This window comes from Rousettus aegyptiacus, unplaced genomic scaffold (assembly GCF_014176215.1).
Source record: "Rousettus aegyptiacus isolate mRouAeg1 unplaced genomic scaffold, mRouAeg1.p scaffold_m13_p_16, whole genome shotgun sequence".
In the NCBI taxonomy this organism is placed as follows: Eukaryota; Metazoa; Chordata; class Mammalia; order Chiroptera; family Pteropodidae; genus Rousettus; species Rousettus aegyptiacus.
Genome location: NW_023416291.1, coordinates 37172308 through 37191524, shown reverse-complemented (window position 1 = coordinate 37191524; position 19217 = coordinate 37172308). Strand labels below are relative to the sequence as shown.

The following is a 19217-nucleotide window of genomic DNA, read 5'->3' as shown; positions in this document are numbered from 1 at the left end:
CAGGTCATGGCATGCCTTCGTGATTCTTGTGCCCTTTATGACTCCTGGGGGCAGTATTTACATTGTGGTCTTTGTTATGCAGGACAGAACCTGCCACAGCTGTACCAGGTAGCCCTGCCCTGTTCTGGATGTCTCCTCTCCTCTTCCCTTTCTCTGTGCTTAAGCTGGGAGGAGACCCAGAGAGGCAAATTAAGGTCCCAGCTCACTCCTCTGTATGATCTTGGGAAGTGACTTCCCCTTTCAGGGAGATTCAGTTTATCCATCTATAAAATGAGATTAGTGACACCTAGTTGCCATCTAACCTGAGATCCATTTGACTCATTTATCTTGTTTACCTGTCTTCTCTCCTCTCGAATGTAAGCTTGGTGGAGCAGGGGATTTTGTCTGTCTTGTTCATTGTTGTACTCCTGTTTCTAGAATGGAGCCAGCACACATTAGATGCTTAATAAATACTTGCCAAATCAACCAGTGAATAATGAAAAGGGTAGTTTGGAGGAGTCAGAAGTGTTGACTGAAAAATAACATCGACTAAGTATTTTGTCATCAAAAGGATTTATTTGGGAAAAAGAAAGGATTGCAACCCAGAGCACACAGACAAGGCAAGCAACATGCACACTCTGGCCTTTGTGCCAGGATGCAAGTTAATGGAAGGGGATGTTAGAACCATAGAGCTTTATTTACTATAGAGTTCTTCTTGCAGGATTCTCTCATATAGAGTTCTCGTGATTATACATAGCACAAGAACTTCCATAAGCCCTAGCTTCTCCCATAGATCTTCCCGACTGATTATGCTTGCTTCAAGTTCCAGTTCATCTTTATCAGATGGTTGGTTGCATTAAAAGAGCTCACTGCCTAGCACCTAGTAGGCACCCCATACATGCTTGCTAATATTACTCTCATCCAGGTAGAACTCTCTAACCAGAAGGCCAACTCCAGAGGAGACTCCCTTCTGGGTCCACATGTCACTAGAGGCTGAAGGGGTCTAATCCAGGAATGACTTGTGATGGAGGGTGGGATGTGGCCTATTCTGTCCCGAGGTCTTTGGACTCAGTTGCTTTAGACTAGCCTGTCCATACTGAGTTGGGGACCTGGAGGAGATGATGTTAGGGTGAGGATGTTATTAGTCAGCCTGTGTGGGGGTGAGGAGGAAGGGGGCTGGGCCTCAGTTGCCTGTGCCTCGCAACTTTCCTATTTTATTTTTTCTATGAACCATTTGACAAGGAGACCTTGTTTTGTACTCCACCAGTGCCCCCCAGATTCCTTGGTTCACTGCCCACATCTTCTTCCTTCCTCTTTCCTTTCCCTACTTTTTTTCCCCCTCCCCATCCTGGCCTGCCCCAGGCAGGGGCTGCATTAGCACTCTGTGAGCAGAACAGCCTCAGAGGCTCCAAGTGAGACCTGGGGTGGTGTCTGTGTTTTGCCATGGTCTGCTGGATGGGAGACCATGGCAAAATTTAGTTCCGGAGGAAGAGGAAAAACAAGGGTAGTGAGGCCTGGCCAGATAACCCCTGGGGGGATGACCTTCCGCTTGCCTGTGGGGCAGACAAGACTCTTGCCTCTAAGCTGTTCCAGGAGCTGCTTTCTGCATTGAAGGTGTCTAGCTGGCTGATGATGGAGAGGCCAAGCCTTGGGGATGGTTTTAGTCAGGGCTCAGTGGGCAGGATGGTCACTCATTCATTCCACAAACATCTATTGGACACCTACTTTGTGTCAGGCAGTGGAGCTGAGCTTCTAATGGTGGGGAAGACAGGCAGTGGGCAAGACAAAAGTGAGATATATGGAATGTCATGTGGTGATAAGATGGTGATAACTTTTAAGGAGAAGCGTAATGAATGGAGTATATGAGAAGGGCTGGGTTGGGACTTTAGAAAGTCTCACAGAGAAGGGAACATTGTATCTAAGACTTCCTGTTTCTTGAACACGCCAGGAACTTGCTGTCCTCAGGGCCTTTGCACAACCTGGAATGCCCTTCCTCCATGTTAGCCAAGGCTTCAACTGTTGTGTTTTTCCTGATCGCCTTTTTCTTTTTCTTTTTAATTGAGATATAATTGGCATATAACATTATATTAGCTTCGGGTGTACAGCATAATGATTCAATATTTGTACGTCTTATGAAATGATCACCACAGTTGGTCTAGGTAGCATCTGTCACCATACAGAGTTATGATTTTTTTCCCCTTGGGAACTTTTAAGATCTACTCTCTGAAAACAGTATATATTATTTCTGGGTATGGATTGGATATCTATTCTGGAATGCATGTAGAGATGCGTTTAAGGACACATGTAAAAATCCATGTTTTTATGAGTGTTCCTTGCTCATCTAGTTCTGAACAGTGTTATTTTAGTGAGTGATGTGTAGACAATTTTATAATGCATGTAGAGAAGTGTCTAGCAACACATGTAAAAATGATTTCTAAGGGTATTACTTGAAAGAATAACAAAAAATTTTACTCTCTTAGCACCTTTCAAATACATCTGATCACCTTCTTAAAAATAAGCATTTCCCTCTTAGCATTGCTTTATTTAACACCCCATATAGTTTGATGTGGTATGCTTTCACTTTCATTCAATTAAAAATATTTTTCGTTTTTGACTTCCTCTTTTACTTGACTTAATTTTCAAATATTTTCAGAATTTCCACTTATCATTCTGTGACTTCTAGTTTAATTTGATTCTGGTCTGAGAACATACTTTGTATGATTTCCATTCTGTGATCTTCCTTTCTATAGCAAGGGATTTTTGTGTGTGTGGTTCACCATTGTATCCCTAGTACTTAGCCCAGAACCTAACACATAATAGGTGGTCAATACATATCTGTTTAACGGATGAATGGACCACTGAATCCCTTATCCTTATTGGACATATCAAGAAACCTTTGCTCAGAGATGTTGTTCTACTTCCCTGAGATCACACAGCAAGAATGGGGCAGAGCCAGGATCAGATCGGACTCATGATCTTATCTTATACCCAGTTGATGGGACTGAATTCCATTGCTAGCCCCTTAGTGCCTACTGTGTGCCAGGCCTGGAGGGATGGCCTTGGCCTTGTGGCCATCACTCCCACACAGTGAGACCATCCAATCTTCACTGTAGTTACCTTGCCCCAGGCCACCCACCTCAAAAGATACCCTTGATAGGCAGAGATGCTATTGGCCTTCTTGGCTGGTGTACCCCACCCTTACTACTGTCTCTTCCCGCTCCCTCTTCCCTGACCCTTATATCTCTACCCGAAGCCTGATGCTCCCCCTGTGTGTTCAGCAGGTGTTGGCTGGGCAGACACCTCTTCCTTCTCAGACAAATTTCCACTTCCTCATCTATAGAGTGGGGCCAGCCCCATCATTCAGTGTAACAGGGGACATCTTGGCCCTTGGGCAAGTTTTTTCTGTAAAGGGAGGCTGGTTTGCTGTCCCTTTCCCACCTGGGCTGGGGCTTGGGGCACTCCTCTCCCTCTGTCCTGGGGATGTTTTACCACTTGCGGAGACTACAAATTGCTAACATTGAGCCTGTGAGGTGAGGAATAAATTCTGTTTTGTTGAAGCCACTCTTGTTCTAAATCTCTGTCACAGCAAACCAGCCTTATACTCTAATTTGTACATGAGCCAGATGGAAGTTCCTTGTTGTTTTAAGCCAACTTGAGTGGCATTTCCTTTCACTGGTAGTGGAAAGCCCCTGAAAAGGGAAATCGGAGTCTTGTCTTTTTGGGCATGTAATAGTTTCCTATGATTACTATACCGACTTACCACAAATTTAGTGGCTTAAAATAAGAGTAATTCATTCTTTTATAGTTCTGGAGACCAGAAGTTCAAATTGTTTCATGTGATTTGAACCAAGGTGTCAGCAGGGCCACCTTCTCAAAGAGGATCTTGTGGAGAATCTGTTTTCTTGCCTTTTCTAGAGCTGCCTTCCTTGGCTCATAGCCTCTTCCTGTGTCTTCAAGGGAGATCTGAGACTCAGAGGCACACAGAGAGAAGGCCGTGTGAAGACAGATGTGGAGATTGGGGTGATACAGCTACAAGCCACGGAGTGCCAGGAGCCCCTAGAAGCTGGAAGTAGAAAGAAGGATTCTCCCCTATATCCTTCAGAGGGGACACGGCCCTGCTGACACATTGATTTTGGACTTCTTTTTTTTTTTCTCAAGATAAATTATATATTAATGCAACATTTAAGAAAATTAAAAGAACAAAATATCAAAAGTTTAAATTAGGACAGGCTGTTGTTTGCTTTTCTTCCAGCTTTATTGAGGTAAAACTGGCAATCAAAAATAATATTTTTAAGGTGTGTAATCCGATGACCCAATATACATGTACATTGTAAAATATTGACAACAATCAAGCCAACTAACGTAACTATCAGTCCATACAGTTACCGTTTTCCTTTTTTTCTCTTTTGTGGTGGGAACACCCAAGATCTGTCCTTATGGCAAACTTCAAATACACAGTACAATACTGTCAATTCATCACAATGCTTAATGAGTTCTCCAGAACTTATTTATCTTGCATAACTTATACCCCTTAACCAACATCTTCCATTTCCCCCTTCCTCTGGCCCCTGGAGACCATCTCTCTGCGTCTACACTCTGCTTTTAGAAGTTTGAGTATACGGAGGGCAAGGGTGGAAGCAGGTAGACCAAGGTAGAAGTTGTTATCGTAATCCAGGTGAAAGATGATGACTCAGATTGGGGAGTGAGAAGGGCTCGGATGCTGGATATCTTGTGAAGGTAAAGCTGACCAGTATTATTAATAGGGTGGCCATAAGCTAGGAAGACTCATAGGGCTGTAAGTGACTCCGATGTCCTGGGTGCTAGAATCATCTGGAGGTGACTTCGCTCATATGTCTGGCACTTGGGCTGAGCTAGGACTATTGGGTGGAGCACCTCCTTGTGACCTCCATGTGGCCTGAGATTTCTTACAATGCAGCAGCTGGGAGGATGGGTTCTGACAAAGCCAGGTGGAAGCTGCTTGGCAGATGTCACTTCTACCACATTTTATTAGCTATAAGAGACTCATTAAGGTCAGCTCAGATTCAGTGGGAGGAGAATTAAACTCTACACCTTAATTGAGTAGCAAGGCCACATTGCATAAGACCATGTGGGACATTAGATATGCTTACAGCCATCTTTTGAAAATTCAATTTACCACAGCCATGAATGAGAGAGAAGGGAGGAGCCATAGATGATTTTAAGGCTGTTGGTGGTTCTTTTGAGAAACACAGGCAAGCTGCCCTCCTGGGCAGTATTCTCCAAATGGCTTCAGTTTGGTTATTCCACCACCTTCACTTGGCTCACAAGAAACTCCCACATCTTTGCTGTACCAAAAGATGCAAACCACTCTTACTGCAGCCCTTTTTTTCCATGTCCATCCTTTCATGTCATGCTGTTTTGAACGTGAGTCAAAACCTCATCTTTTGGCTTCCACATGGGGTGGGCAGACCTCTCCCTCTCTAACTTTCACTTTTTAAATGCCCTCCAGGCAATGTCAAGCTAAGTGTGAAAAAACTTCCTTTGCAAGTTCTGTATATATGACTGCAGTAGCCTTCAAGATGGCCCCAATAATCCCTACATCTTGGTTTTCACTCACTTGTGTAGTCTCCATCCACAATGACTCAGAGCTGGTCCATATGACAAATATAGTGTAACAGAGAGCATACTTTGAGACTTGTGAGGATAGACCATAAAAGGTACCATCGCTTCCACCTTGGGCTCCGGTATGTGTTGAGGAAACTCAATTAGCCCTTTGGAGAGGCTCTCATAGTAGAGAACAGGGACTTTCACCAAGAGTACAGTCCAGTTGAGCCTTCAGATGACTGCAACCCTGGCCAACATCCTGACTGCAAACGTACAAGAGACTTTGAACCAGACCCGCCCAGCTAAGCTGCTCTTGCATTCCTGAACCACAGAAGCTATGAGGTAATAAGTGCTCCTTGTTGTTTTGTCACTAAGCTTTGGGGTAATTTGTTGTACAGCCATAGCTAACTGATCCAGTGTCCTAGCACTTCACTGTGGAATATGGGAGTACTTAACACCTGTCACTTTAACATCTTGACACAAATGTGACTACCTCCAGGAGGCCTTCCCAGATCATCTCTCTATATTAGCCCTTATCCTATCCCATTGCTCTGTTTTATTTTTTAAAAATAATACTTAGTTAAGGTTGGAAGTTAAATAACCTGTAATATTTATTTCTATATTTCTTTACTGATTTATTGTCTCTCCTGTCTTGATGGAAAGTTCCATGCAAGAAGGATCTTATCCATCTTCTTCATCCAGGGCTTGTCACTCTATAGAAACTCAAATGCAGGGGCTGTTGTACTGTTACTTCTATGCATAAATCAAAACTGAGGATAAAGATATGTGCGTAGTCTGGGAGGGGGTTCCCCTTAAGATGGATTTGCATGTATGAGTTTTAAAGAAAAAGGGAACTAAGAGGAGCCCCAGACACTTGAGCAGGAAGGACAGTGGGAAGAAGCTTCAAGCTCTTTCTGCACCTACTCAGGCTCTTGTGTCAGCTGCAGCCATGCACACCCTGTTTACTGGATCTGCCAGGTACAGCCCTGGCCGAGCTTGGGCTGGGGACCAGGGGTGGTCAGGACCCAAGTTACAGTATTCCCACCCTGGGACTGGAAACTGGGGCCTGAGGGACAGAGGAGGAAATGGGATGGACATTCACTTGCCTTTCCTCTGGAAGGGACCAGAGAGGAGAGGAGAGGGATGATGATGATGATTATGAGAACATGGCACCATCCTACAAGGACCTTCCTCCCAAGCCAGGTAAGAGGACTTCTCAGGGGCCAGATAAAGAGATGTGTGGCTTGTGGGTTAGAAGGGGTGTTAGGTCCCCAGGAGACATTAGCTGGCCTTTGTAGACACATTGTCAGCTTCATGTGTGCCCAGCTTGTGCCAGGCACCACGATGGTGGGAGTAGCTATGCCTTTGCCCTGCCCTTGAAGGTCTCTCAGTCTGTTTTATTCCGGGCATGACCTCAGGTCAGCAGAACTGAGGTGGAGTAAACCAAGAGATTGGGGAAATCTTGAGGGAAATTGGTGAGAGGATTGGGGGGTCAGATGAGGAGACATTGGAGAAGAACATGAGGAATGAGTAGAAGTTTGTTAGGAAGAGAAACCCAGAATAGTACTGGTCAGTGCAAAGGCCCAAGACACAAAAGCCAGTGTTTGTGAAACTGAGAGTGGATTATTAGCTCCCCACACCAACCTCTTATCATTAACACCCAGGGCTCAGATTTGTCTTTCGACTTGGTGGCCCATACCTGGCTCGGGACTCCACAAGAGTCTGAGAAGTAGGTACAAAAGTGGAGGTTTGGAAGTTTCCCTGATTCGGCTTCCCCTGAGGGCTGCCCATGCTGCCCTGGTGTCCTTGGACAGATGCCATTCCATGTGGTAGGGGGCTCCATGGCCCCCACTTCTGAGTCCAGACTGGAGCCAACTGGGAGGTCGCAAGTCTTTGTAGTGTTCAGGATGAGGTTGGAGGTGAATAAGTTCTGCCATTTGATTGCCTGTCTCCAACTCCGACATGGTCCCAATATGATCCTCAAAGCCAGTTCCAAGGCCAAGCCCATCAGCATCTTTAGGGACACCCCTTATCCAAACTTGGCCCCCTCCTCATCTCCGAATGCAGTTATATCTCTATCCCCATCTTTGTTTCCAAATGCAATCCCATTACCATGCCTCAACACAATTATAACCCAACCTCAACTTCTTCCCTTTTTCCAAACTCAAGTCCAACGCAGCTCAACTTTTCTATCCCCCGACACAGCTATAACCCCATTCTTCATCCCAGCCACATCATGCATCACAGCCCTATTTCCATATCCATCACTATTCTCAACCCATCTTCAACCTCATCCTCATCTCAATCCAACCTTCATCTCGACCCTAACCTTGACTCCATCGCCATCCCTAAACTTAACTTTGTCTCTAACTTAGAGAGACCAACTGCCCAGAGATGAAAGATTTCCTGGGATGTGGGAATTTCAGTTTTAAAATTGGGAAAGTCTTGGATAATCCAGGATGATTGGTCATTGTATCTTAATCCTGTCCCCATCCTTAACCCCATTTTCATTCTCATGCCCATCCTCATCCTTAACCCCCTCCATTGCAGTCTCAAAGATCACTGACTTCAATCTCATTTACATCTTCAGACAAGCTCTAACTCTGAGCTTCTGTTCTCCAGGTTCAGTGGCTCCACCAAGGCCTCCAAAACAAGGTGAGCTGGGCCTCGGGGTATACGAGACCCAAGGCTGGCTTTGCCCTGCTTTCGGCCTGAGAAACCTTTCCTTCCTCCTCAGGAAAGAAAATAGAAAACCCCCGACGTCCTTGCAAGGCCCTAAAGATCACAGGTGAGAATCTAGGGCTGGGATCTTCCAGTTCACCTGGCTGAAGCCTGCTCTGCATGACCGTTATATTTCTGACCCCCTTCAGGCCAGGACCTCACCCCTGTCACCTGTACATCTCAACTAGGTGAGCTGTGGGAAGACTCTTTAAGAAGCCTGAGGGGACACCTGGAAGTCCTTTCTCCAGTTTCCCAATTCTGAACAGAGAACAGCTCAGAGAGGATGGGAGGTTGTTGATCTTGGGAGAGAGTCTTTCAGCAACTTCTGAGTAAACATTTCTCCCCCTTCCTCCCAGGTATTTCTTTGGAGCATCCTCCATACCAGCCATCCCAAGCCAGTAAGTAAATCCTCCAGGTGTTCTCCTATCTGTTCATGGTGGCCAGTGTATTTCAGTCAGACTTATAGCTCTGGAGTGAGACCCTAGGGCATTGAAACACTTTCAGAAGCTACTCCTTCTTGAGTCTAGACCAGACTCCCAGGGACTCAGGGTGTCTGCCTGGTACTTTGAGCCCCACTTTCCTCTTGCATATAAGGGAAGGGAAACATTTTCTGCCCTAGATTCAGGATTCACAGGCTTCCTCAAATGGGAAGCAGCTTGATCAGGAGTTGCTTGAAGGCAGAAATCAATGCATCACAGATGTTAAGAACAGAACTAGGTGCAAGTCATGCATAACCTCTTGGTCCTTATGTGGAAAATAGGAATAACACATATCTACGTCATAAAGGTGAGGATCCAATAAGATAATAAGGCTGCAACAGGATGCTTGGCACACACCAAGTGCTCCATAAATGTTCTGGGCTTCTTTAGGGTTTGCTTTCTCCAACACGCTCTTGCTGACCCCATCTGGTGATACAGTCATGACCACAGACCTCTGTCCCCCTGCTTTTGAGGAAAGGCTCAAGGGTCCCTTCCTTATACTGAAGAACTCGTATTGATCTCTCTGTCCCCATTCTCATCCCCCAGCAACTCCAGTGCCCTGGCTCAGTCAGAAGTCCTGGGGTTCTGAGTCCTACCAGAAGGAGAGACTAATGTTTTCCCTGTGTCTCCTGGTGGTGGTGTCACTGCTCTTGAGCTGCACTGGTTTGGCTGTGACCCTGATCAAGTGTGAGTAGGGCGAGGATGGGGCACACGGAGAGACTGGGGATGGAGAACAAGAAGACTTGGGCTCAAACTGGACTCCTTCTCATAGACCAGGAAGTGGTGGAAGAACTGAGGATATTAACCTTCTGGCAGATGGCGTGGCAAGCAAATGGTGAGTGTTTTCGACCATCCCTTTGTGTCATTCACTTTGAACATCAACATGACCTTCAAACCCAGCACCAAGACCATCCCCAACCTCATCTTTGCCAGGCCCTGTGCTATTACCTGGGTGGGTGTGTTAGCAGGTAAGATGGTGAACACATCAGACACAGTTCCTGTCCCTGTGGAGTGTGTGTGTGTTTGTGTGTGAGCATGTGTGTGTGCATGCATATGTGTGTGTCTAGATCTCCACTGCCCAATATGATGATTTAGTCACAGTGCCTGTTGAGCGATTGAAATGTAGTTATTCTGAATTGAAATGTGCTGTAAGTCTAAAATACGCACCAATTTCAAAGCTTTGCTACAAAAAAGAATGAAAAACATCTCAATGATATTCATAATCATATTGATTAAACATTGAAATAATAATATTTTAGATGTGTTGGATAAATAAAAATAGCATTCAAAGTAATTTTACCTGTTTCTTTTGACTTTAAAAAATATGGCTACTAGAAACTTTAAAATTACCTATGTAGTTCACATTTTGTTTTTGTTGGACAGCATAGGCATTAAGTCATTTACTGAATTATCACCCCATATGAGTATAACATTTCAAATTTCAATGAATAGTCCAAAGGAAGAAGAAGATGATTTTATAAAAAAGTTTAACAAAGGGTCTTGACCTTATCTTTGAGAGGATTGTAGAGGGCTTCCCCTGGGAAATGGTGCTGCAGCTGAGTGAAGGAAGAGAGAGAATTAACGAGGCGAGGCACTGAGGGTCTGTGGCATGTGCACAAAGGCTCTGTGGTAGGTGATAACATCATTTAAGTAGAAGGGAGGATGATGGTGTAGTTGGACAGGTGAGAGATGATAATGGCTTGGATGAAAGTTGTGGCTATGGGGATGAACAGAAGTTGGTGAAGTAGAAAGCTTTAGGAGGTAAAATTGGCGAGACTGGGGGATATATTGGGAATAGTGATGAGAAGAAAGAATGTCAAGGATAACATATATGTGTTATACATCTTTATATATCATCTCTCTGTCTATCTCTTATATTTCTGTCTTCTCTAATTGAAGGGCCATCTACTGATGACCCTAGGAGGTGTTAAAAGAGGGCAAGTTTGTGTGGGAGGAGTGCAAATACACACATTAGTTGTAGAAGAGTCTTCTGGGCTGGCATGGTCTTCACCATTGATTGTGAAGTCTGAATATTGTTGTATTCCATGCTCCTTCACTCTATACCTTAGATCAAGCCACCCTTTCACTCAACAACCATCAACAACTTCTCACTGCCCAGAAACCCTTGACCTGAACAGGACATAGGCCCGCATCCTACTTTGAGCTCAGGCTCCTGTGAGGTTCCCTTGACCTCTACTGCATCAGCCTTCCCCAATATATTGCCTCTGTGCCTTTGCTTCCAAAGTCCCTGCTGTGCTTGCCCCTGCCCCTCACATTTACTGAATATGGTCTTCCTTTAACACTCACCTCTTTCAGGAAGCCCACCATCCCCACTCTTCCCAAAGCCCCAGGGGTTAATCCCTCCTTTAAGCCACTCTAGGACTCCTTCTGGACACCAAACATGTTGTTTTTGAGTTCTAGTTCTTGCTTCACTCTGCTGTGTCTGCAGTCAGTGGTGGGAAAGTGGGTAGATGGGGTTTGGGTCTTTAACCTTCCAGCCCTTCTTGCTGACAGTGACTGGCATAGCAGGGCTAGCTGGCCTAAAGAAGGATATTGATCGTATAAGAGCTGACACCAACCAGTCCCTGGTGGAACTTCGGGGCTTGTTAGGTGAGTGAGACTTGGGGAGCCTGTCTTGAGATGGGGAGCATGGCAGCGACAGTACATTGCACAAATCCATGGGATCAATTCTCACTGCAGTCTATCCTGTTCCCAGACCGTACCGGGGTCACCTGCCCTGAGGGCTGGCTTCTATTTGAGGGCAAGTGTTACTACTTTTCTGCAAGCACCAAGTCATGGGATGAAGCCCGGAAGTTCTGCCAAGAGAATTACTCTCACTTAGTCATCATCAGTAGCATTGCTGAGCAGGTGAGCTGTCTTCTTCAAGCCTCTGAGAACCATCAGGGCCAGGCTTCTCCTCTCCTAGATTATACACGTTTCCCTGGCCTGGATAGAAAGAAATTGGAATTGCTTTTGAGCAACTAAGACTTTAAATAGCGAGCTCTTCCTGACATACTATCATGCAGAGGTTTAAGAGGGTATGCTCTGTTTGAATTCAATTCTGATTGTCTTTACTTATTCTCTGCATGTCTCAGTTTTCTCTCTAACATGTAGATAATAATGGCTATCTCTTAGGTAATACTTCCTATTCTCCAGGCTGTGTTCAAACATCTTACATCTTACATGCATTAACATAATCCTCATGACAACCCTACAAATTCATGTGTGAATCAGAAAATGTTATGTTATGCTAAACTAACAGTCCCCATAGCTCAATGGTAAAAGTGTATGGGGCAAATCACATGGACTCTTAAAGCTTCCACTTATGTGTACTCACAAAGCAAGTCACATGGACACTCCTATGCTTTAACGTGGTAGGGAAATAGTTTCACCTGTGCATATCTAAAAGGAGAGTTGGAATATTTGTAAATAATTATGACCCAATCCTGCTACAGTTAGATAGTAATACCATTTGTACACAGCACATATTTGTATTTCACAGATGAGCAAACTGAAGCACAGTGTACTTAAGCAACTTGCCTGTGGTCATCTAAAACTAGTAAGTGTCAGACCAAGATTTGAACCCAGGTGTTTGCATGGGTTATTTTTTCCAATTCTTTTAATTTTAAGGTATCTGTGTTATTAGTTTTAAAGTGAATTTCTTATAGACAGCATATAGTTGGGTCTTATTTTTTAAAAATTCAATCTGACAATCTCTAGCTTTTAATAGGTGTTTTTAGACAATTTACATTTACTGTTATTATTGATTTTGTTGGATTTTATTATTAAGATTAATCAATCAATCAATCAATTATTTTATTATTATATTTTTATTAAAATAATAAAATTAATCTTATTATTAAGGTTATTGTCTTATTTTTTCCTGTAGTCCTCTCTTGTTTTTCATTCTTCTGTTTTATGGCATCATTGGTATGAACAGCTAATATAGAGGGATTTCAGGGGAATTGAATTAGATGATGTAGGTGAGGCAGGTATAAATTATACTCCCTAAATTCATGTACACAAGAAACATAACTTTGTTTGCTTTAAATAACTCATTTAATTCTTTTGAGCTTCTATTATACCAGGATGGTCAACATTTAATCTCAGCCAGTCAGGATCCTCCATTTTTCATCAGAATGGATAGCTTATGTGGGGTCAAGGTGGAGGAGACCACATGTCTGGCCCTCAATGCCTTTACTACAAGCTAGTATCCACCGAAACATCCACTGGCTCAATGATCCTGGACAAGTTATTTAACCTCTATGTGCCTCAGTTTTCCCATCTATAAAATGGGGATAATAACAGTCCTTGCTTCAGTGGGTCATAATGAGGATCAAATGAGATAATCTCTGCAAAGTACAAAGCTCATTTAATAATTTATTAACTCAACCGACATTTCCTGAGTAACCTTGTCTTTCTGATTCCTTGAAACCTCTCTGGGGCGGGTCCCCTCTACTTCTTAGAGTTTCCAAAACCATCTGGGGTTTTGGGCATCACCTGGGATTCGCTGGGGATGAATGTAGAGCCCCTCTCTCTGGTACTTGCCATGTCTACATCTTCATAATTTCCATTTGTAATCTCTTCCCTATCTTTTAGAAAATCTTAGTCTTATAATAAGATTGGGTGATTGAGTTAGATTTGTATACAGTAAAATGCACGGATCCTAAATGTACATTCAGGGCATTTTGTCATGTGTGTACACCCATGTAACTGTGAACCCAGTCAGGGTATAGAATCACCACCCCAGGGAATTCCCTTAGGGTCCTTTCCCACTCATCTCTCTACTCCCACCTCAGGCAACTGGTAGTGATCTGGTTTCTCTCACCATAGATAAGTTTGTCACCAGAGGAGTTGCTTTTAATCATAATATTTTCTTTCTTTTCTTTGGCTTAAGTCCTTTCTTTTCTCCCAAAGGCCTGGGGTTTTGAAATACAAAAACTAAGAAGCCATATTCCTCTCCTTTCTTATCCCCTTCAAACTCTTTTTCTGAAGCAATGAATTCCTTTTCTACCTGGATGCAGATGAGAACAGCAGGATGGTGTGAAAGTACCAGGGAAAGCAAGACATCAGTTATTTATTTTTTTATACCTCTCTCTCTATCTATATTTATTTATTTATAGTTTTCAATTAGAGTTGGAGTCAATATTAGTTTATATTTGCTTCAGGTATACCACATAATGTTAAGACATTTATATAGTTTACAAAGTGATCCCCCCGATTAGTCTAGTACCCATTTGGCACTATACATAGTTATTACAATGTTATTGACCGTATTCCCTATGCTGTGTTTTACATCCCTGTGACTATTTTGTAACTACCAATTTATATTTCTTAATCCCTTCACCTTTTCACCCAGTTCCCTGACCCCTCTCCCACCTGGCAGTCAATAGTTTGTTCTCTGTATGAGTCTGTTTCCGTTTTGCTTGTTAGTTTATTTTGTTCTTTAAATTCCACATATAAGTGAAATTATATGGTATTTGTATTTCTTTATCTGACTTATTTCACTTAGCATAATACCCTCTAGGTCCACCCACGTCATTGCAAATGGTAAAATTTCACTTTTTATGGCTAAGTAATATTCCAATGTATATACGTACCACTTCTTTATCCAGTCATCTATTAATATGCACTTAGGTTGATTCCATATCTTGGCTACTCTACTGTAAATAGTGTTTCAGTGAACATAAGGTTGCATATATCTTTTCAAATTAATATTTTGGTTTTCTTCAGATAACTCAGAAGTGAAATTCTGGATCATAAGGTAGTTCTATTTTTAATTTTTTGAAGAACTGTTTTCCAGAATGGCTGTACCAACTTTCAGTCCCACCAGTGCACAAGGGTTCCCTTTTCTCCACATCTTCGCCAATGCTTGTTGTTTTTTGATTTATTGATGATAGCCATTCTGATACATGTGAGGTAGTTTCTCATTGTGGTTTTAATTTGCATTTCTCTGACAATTACTGATATTGAGCATTTTTTCATATGTCTATTGGCCAACTGAATGTCTTCTTTGGAGAAATGCTTATTCAGGTCTTCTGCCCATTTTTTAAATTGGATTTTTTTTTGGTGTTAAGTCGTATGAGTTCTTCATAAATTTTGTATATTAAGCCCCTATCAAATGTATCATTGGCAAATGTCTTCTTTCAAAAATGTCTTTTCGTTGTGTTGATGGTTTCCTTTGCCATTCAAAACTTCTTAGTTTGTTGTTGTCCCATTTGTTTATTTTTTCTTCAGTTTACCTGGCCAAAGAAGATGCATCAGAAAAAATATTACTATGAGCAATGTTAGAGAGTTTACTGTTTGTTTTCCTCTAGGAGTTTTATGATTTTGGGTATTACATTTAAGTCTTTAATCAATTTTGAGTTTATTCTTGAATATAGTGTAAGAAGGTGGTCCAGTTTCATTTTTTTTTGCATGTATCTGTCCAGTTCTCCCAATGCCATTTATTGAAGAGACTGTCTTTACCTCATTGCATGTTCTTTCTTCCTTCGCCCTTGATTAAATAACCATATAGTCATGGGTTTATTAAGACATCAGTTATTATTATTAAAATGTTTCTTAAATGTTATAGTGTTAAATGTAAAGATGTTACAGCGTTTACTGCATGCTGGACACTGTTTTGAGTGCTATATATATATATATATAAAATTTAATCCTCACAACCCTATGAGGAGGTAGCTACTATTATCATCCCATTTTACAAATGAGGAAACTGAGGTGCAGAGAGTTTCACAGGTCATGCAAGAAAGTAACATGATTATTCCCACTGCACATGCTCAAGAGGGAAGAAGGTGTTGATGCCGCTCTGGACACCATGGGGACTGGGATGGGTACTGGGGATAGCATTCACAAGCCCTAAATGTGTGGGACAGAGCAGAGAGAATATCTTCATCCTGAAGGTTGTGTGGAAGAATTGATGGCTTAATGGAGTTTATACTTGCAGAATTTTGTGTCCAAGGCTCACCGCTCTCCACGGGTGCACTGGCTGGGGCTGAGTGACAGGGACCATGAAGGGGAATGGAAATGGCTGGATGGGTCGCCCATCACTTTGAGGCAAGTAGCCTGGGTTCTTGGGTCCTCTGCTCATTGTGAGTCTTTGTCCAGTCCAAGCCAGTTCATTCTCTAGAATCCCAGCCTGGGTGGGATAAGGGAGGCGCAGGGCACTTTTTCTGTCATAGGGCTTCTGGTCCTTGTATCTCTTTAATTTTCCTCCATTGAAAAAATCAAAACCTTTTAGCACAACTGCTCAAATATATCAAGTTCGTAGGCTAATAGTTAGGGGGAAAAAAAGATAGAGTGGCCACAGGATAAGAGGAAGATTTTAATTTGCCAAAAGGATGAGCATTATCTCAATTTTTTTTCACACTCTACATATATTAACCTACTTATTTAGTTGTAATAACTCTGTAAGGAAAGTACTATTATCACCTCCATTTTAAAGATAAGGAATCTGAGGCACAGAAAGATTAAGCAAGCTGCCCAAGGTTAGACAGATAGCAGGTGGCAGTGGCAACCAACCTGGCTCCAAAGTCTATATTCTTAGCCATTATACTTCACTTTCTCAAGGAGCGTATGTATTCATGTGTTAAATAAATATTAACAAACTGTCTCCCATACTGGTTATACCAATTTATTCTCTTACCATCTTGACTAAATTTTTTTGGTGCACATGTTCATCAAACTTTTGGAATTTTGTTTGTTTAATTGTAGGTGAAAAATGGAATCGCAATGTAGTGTTAAGTTGCATTTCACTTATAATGAGCGAGGTTGGGTATTTTTTCATATGTTTAATAGTTGTATGTATTAACTTTTATGTGAATTATGCATTCGTATCTTTTGCGTATTTTTATATTGTGATTTTGGTCTTTTTCTTAATGATTTCTAGGATTTCTTTCTATATTAGAGATATTACTGTTTTGTCTGAGGAATCTCATTTTTTATTAAAGATCCTTGGAAGGAGGCATAGCTCTTTAAATATAGATGGCATGATATGGCATGGCACTGTGAGTGCCCAGCTCAGATCCCTTCATGGGACTAGTGCAGCCATTCCCAAACAGGGGACATTGGCTCCTAAAGGGTCACAGTTATGCTTTTCCAGAGCTGTCCTCAGCTGAATGGAAGCTGCTCACCTAGGAGGTTATCCTATTCTCACTGGGGTCATTCTATATAGCTAATGACTGGCTAAGAGGAGTCTGGACACCTTATCTCAAGTTGGGATAACTGTGATGCTATTTACTCTCCAGAGCTCTCTGTGTGATCAGACTGAGGCTAGACTCAACTGAATACACAACCACGTTCACCTTCTTCCTCTGCCCCATGCAGCTTCTCTCACTAACTCTCCCGAGAGCACCTTTAATAAATCCCATGCACCTGAATTGCCAAATCAAGATCTGCTTTAAGGGAACATGACTTAAGGCATTACAATACCTGGAAGGTTGGGAGAATTAGGGTTGTAAAGGAAGTATTATTTGGAAGAAGAGGCAGAAATTGACTAGATGCAGGAAACTGAATAAGGAGTACAGAGATTGTCCTGGTGAATGGGGGGGTGGGGCTGACTTAGGACAAGCTAGTTGAGGTGAAGAAGGTGAAACATCTTCAGGTAATTCTGAGAGGCTGAAGAAGTGAATCCTGAACCATGAAGACCTTCTCCTCAATATATATATATATATATTTTTAAAATAGACTTTGCTTTTTTAATTTTACAGAATAATTGAGCTGAAGGTACAGAGTTTCCAGCACAGTTTCCTCTGTTATTCACATCTTGCATTTGTGGGATGCATTTGTTATAATTGATGAACCAATATGAAAACATTATTATTACTTAAAGTCCATACTTTACTTTAGGGTTCACTCCAAGCTTTGTACATTCTATAGGTTTTCAGAAACACATGATATCATGCATCCACCATCACGGTATTATGTAGCATAGTAGTTTTATTACCCTGGAAAAATCCCCTGTGCTTCACCTATTTACTCCTCCCCATACCCTCTTTTTCTTCTATCCAGCTTCTGGGATCCAGAGGAGCCCAATAACATTTATGATGAGGACTGTGCCAGCATGAACAAGGGTGGCACCTGGAATGATCTCTCTTGCAACAAAGCTACATATTGGATTTGTGAGCGAAAGTGTTCCTGTTGAACCCCACGGATGAGGTTGGGAGGAGATCTGTATCCAAGTACCCCTTGGATCTCAGACATGAGAACCACTTGCCCTTCCATTGAAGGTCCTTCCTCTCCATGGGCTTGGATGCACCCAAGATGTAAGCAGCAACCTGGATGTAGCAAGTTCTCTGGGCTGTAAGTCAGACCCCCTAGGATAAGGACTTGAGATCTTGTTCAGTTGGATGGTGTCTTAGTCTGTTTAGGCTGCTATAACAGAATACCACAGACTTGGTGTCTTATGAACAACAGAAATGTATTCCTCAAAGTTCTGGAAGCCGGGGAAGTCCAAGATCAAGGTGAAGGAAAATTCAATGTTTGATGAAGGCCCACCTCCTGGTTCATGGGCACTGTCTTTTTGCAGTGTTCTCACATGGTAGAAGGGACAAAGAAGGTCACTGGGGTCCCTTTTATAAAGAAAGGCACTAATATCATTTATTGAGGCTCCACCTTCATAACCTAGTCACCTCCCAAAGTTCCTGCCTCCAAATGCCATCACACTGGGGGTTGGGTTTCAACATACAAATTTTGGGCAACATGCACATTCAGACCACAGCTCATGGCGAGCTGGAGGTACACCAGGTTTTAGAGATGATCTCCCAGTTCTGGGGCTATGATCACCAGGTCCTTGATCATGGCTCTTCAGAAGTGATGCTAGACTGGGGGGCTCTGGGTCTGGCATTGATTGAGCCAGAGCTAAAATACCCTGGGTCCTCTGGACCATCATGCACTAGGGCTGGGCTCCCTTACTGCCCACCTACTGTGGACCAGATACTGCAAAACGGGTAGAGCAAGATTATTATTGACAAGCAACTTTCTCAATGTCCTAGGTGAAGTTTAACCAAGCTAAGTGGTAGAATCAGACCTCTGCCAAGATTTGGCCCATGGAACTTCTAGAAAGGTAGACCAGCTGAAAGGCAAGACTCCCCACCCAGTGTGGCCAGGCCAAGTCATACAACTTGGTCAGATCCTTAAGACAGCAATGGAAATATCTACTCAACTGAGCTTCTGGTGGTTTTTAAAGATCTTTGATGAAGTATTTCACTTTACTGCCAGTGAATCTCCTTGGATGATTAGCTCTTGCAATGTTAGAGCTTCTCAAAATGCCATTTCATTGTGTGGTCCTTGCCCACTGTGTTGGTTTGCTGGGGCTGTCATAATAAAGTAGCATAGATTAGCGTAAACAACAGAAATATATGTCTCACAGTTCTGGAGGCCGGAAGTTCAAAATCAAGGTGTCGCCATGGTTGGTTTCTGGTGAGACCTTTCCTGGCTTGTAGATGGCTGTTATCT

At 42.7% G+C, this 19217-nt stretch overlaps 1 protein-coding gene across 3 annotated transcripts; it reads left to right on the top strand.

The window, feature by feature from the left end:
• Positions 1 to 6444: 6444 nt before the first annotated feature.
• Positions 6445 to 19203, top strand: CLEC17A (C-type lectin domain containing 17A). Of its 3 annotated transcripts, none has more exons than XM_016144054.2 (12): positions 6445 to 6540; positions 6683 to 6765; positions 8185 to 8217; positions 8300 to 8350; positions 8433 to 8471; positions 8640 to 8681; positions 9309 to 9449; positions 9535 to 9597; positions 11277 to 11372; positions 11479 to 11630; positions 15709 to 15818; positions 17772 to 19203. In XM_016144054.2, exons 1-12 carry the CDS (start codon positions 6512 to 6514, stop codon positions 17902 to 17904), a joined length of 972 nt encoding a protein of 323 aa, XP_015999540.2. In that variant the 5' UTR covers positions 6445 to 6511; the 3' UTR covers positions 17905 to 19203. The 3 variants fall into 3 exon arrangements, with proteins under 3 accessions (XP_015999540.2, XP_015999538.2, XP_015999541.2); XM_016144052.2 differs by having other exon boundaries at positions 8113 to 8217; XM_016144055.2 differs by lacking the exon at positions 8433 to 8471.
• The last annotated feature ends 14 nt before the right edge of the window (positions 19204 to 19217 follow it).

What these genes read in the sequence shown, in the direction of transcription:
- CLEC17A (XM_016144052.2), top strand. Translation starts at nt 6,512, where the DNA reads ATGCACACCCTGTTTACTGGATCTGCCAG. An exon ending in GGACCTTCCTCCCAAGCCAG is followed by an intron (nt 6,766 to 8,112) that starts GTAAGAGGACTT and finishes CCTCCATTGCAG; the next exon opens with TCTCAAAGATCACTGACTTC. An exon ending in ATACCAGCCATCCCAAGCCA is followed by an intron (nt 8,682 to 9,308) that starts GTAAGTAAATCC and finishes CTCATCCCCCAG; the next exon opens with CAACTCCAGTGCCCTGGCTC.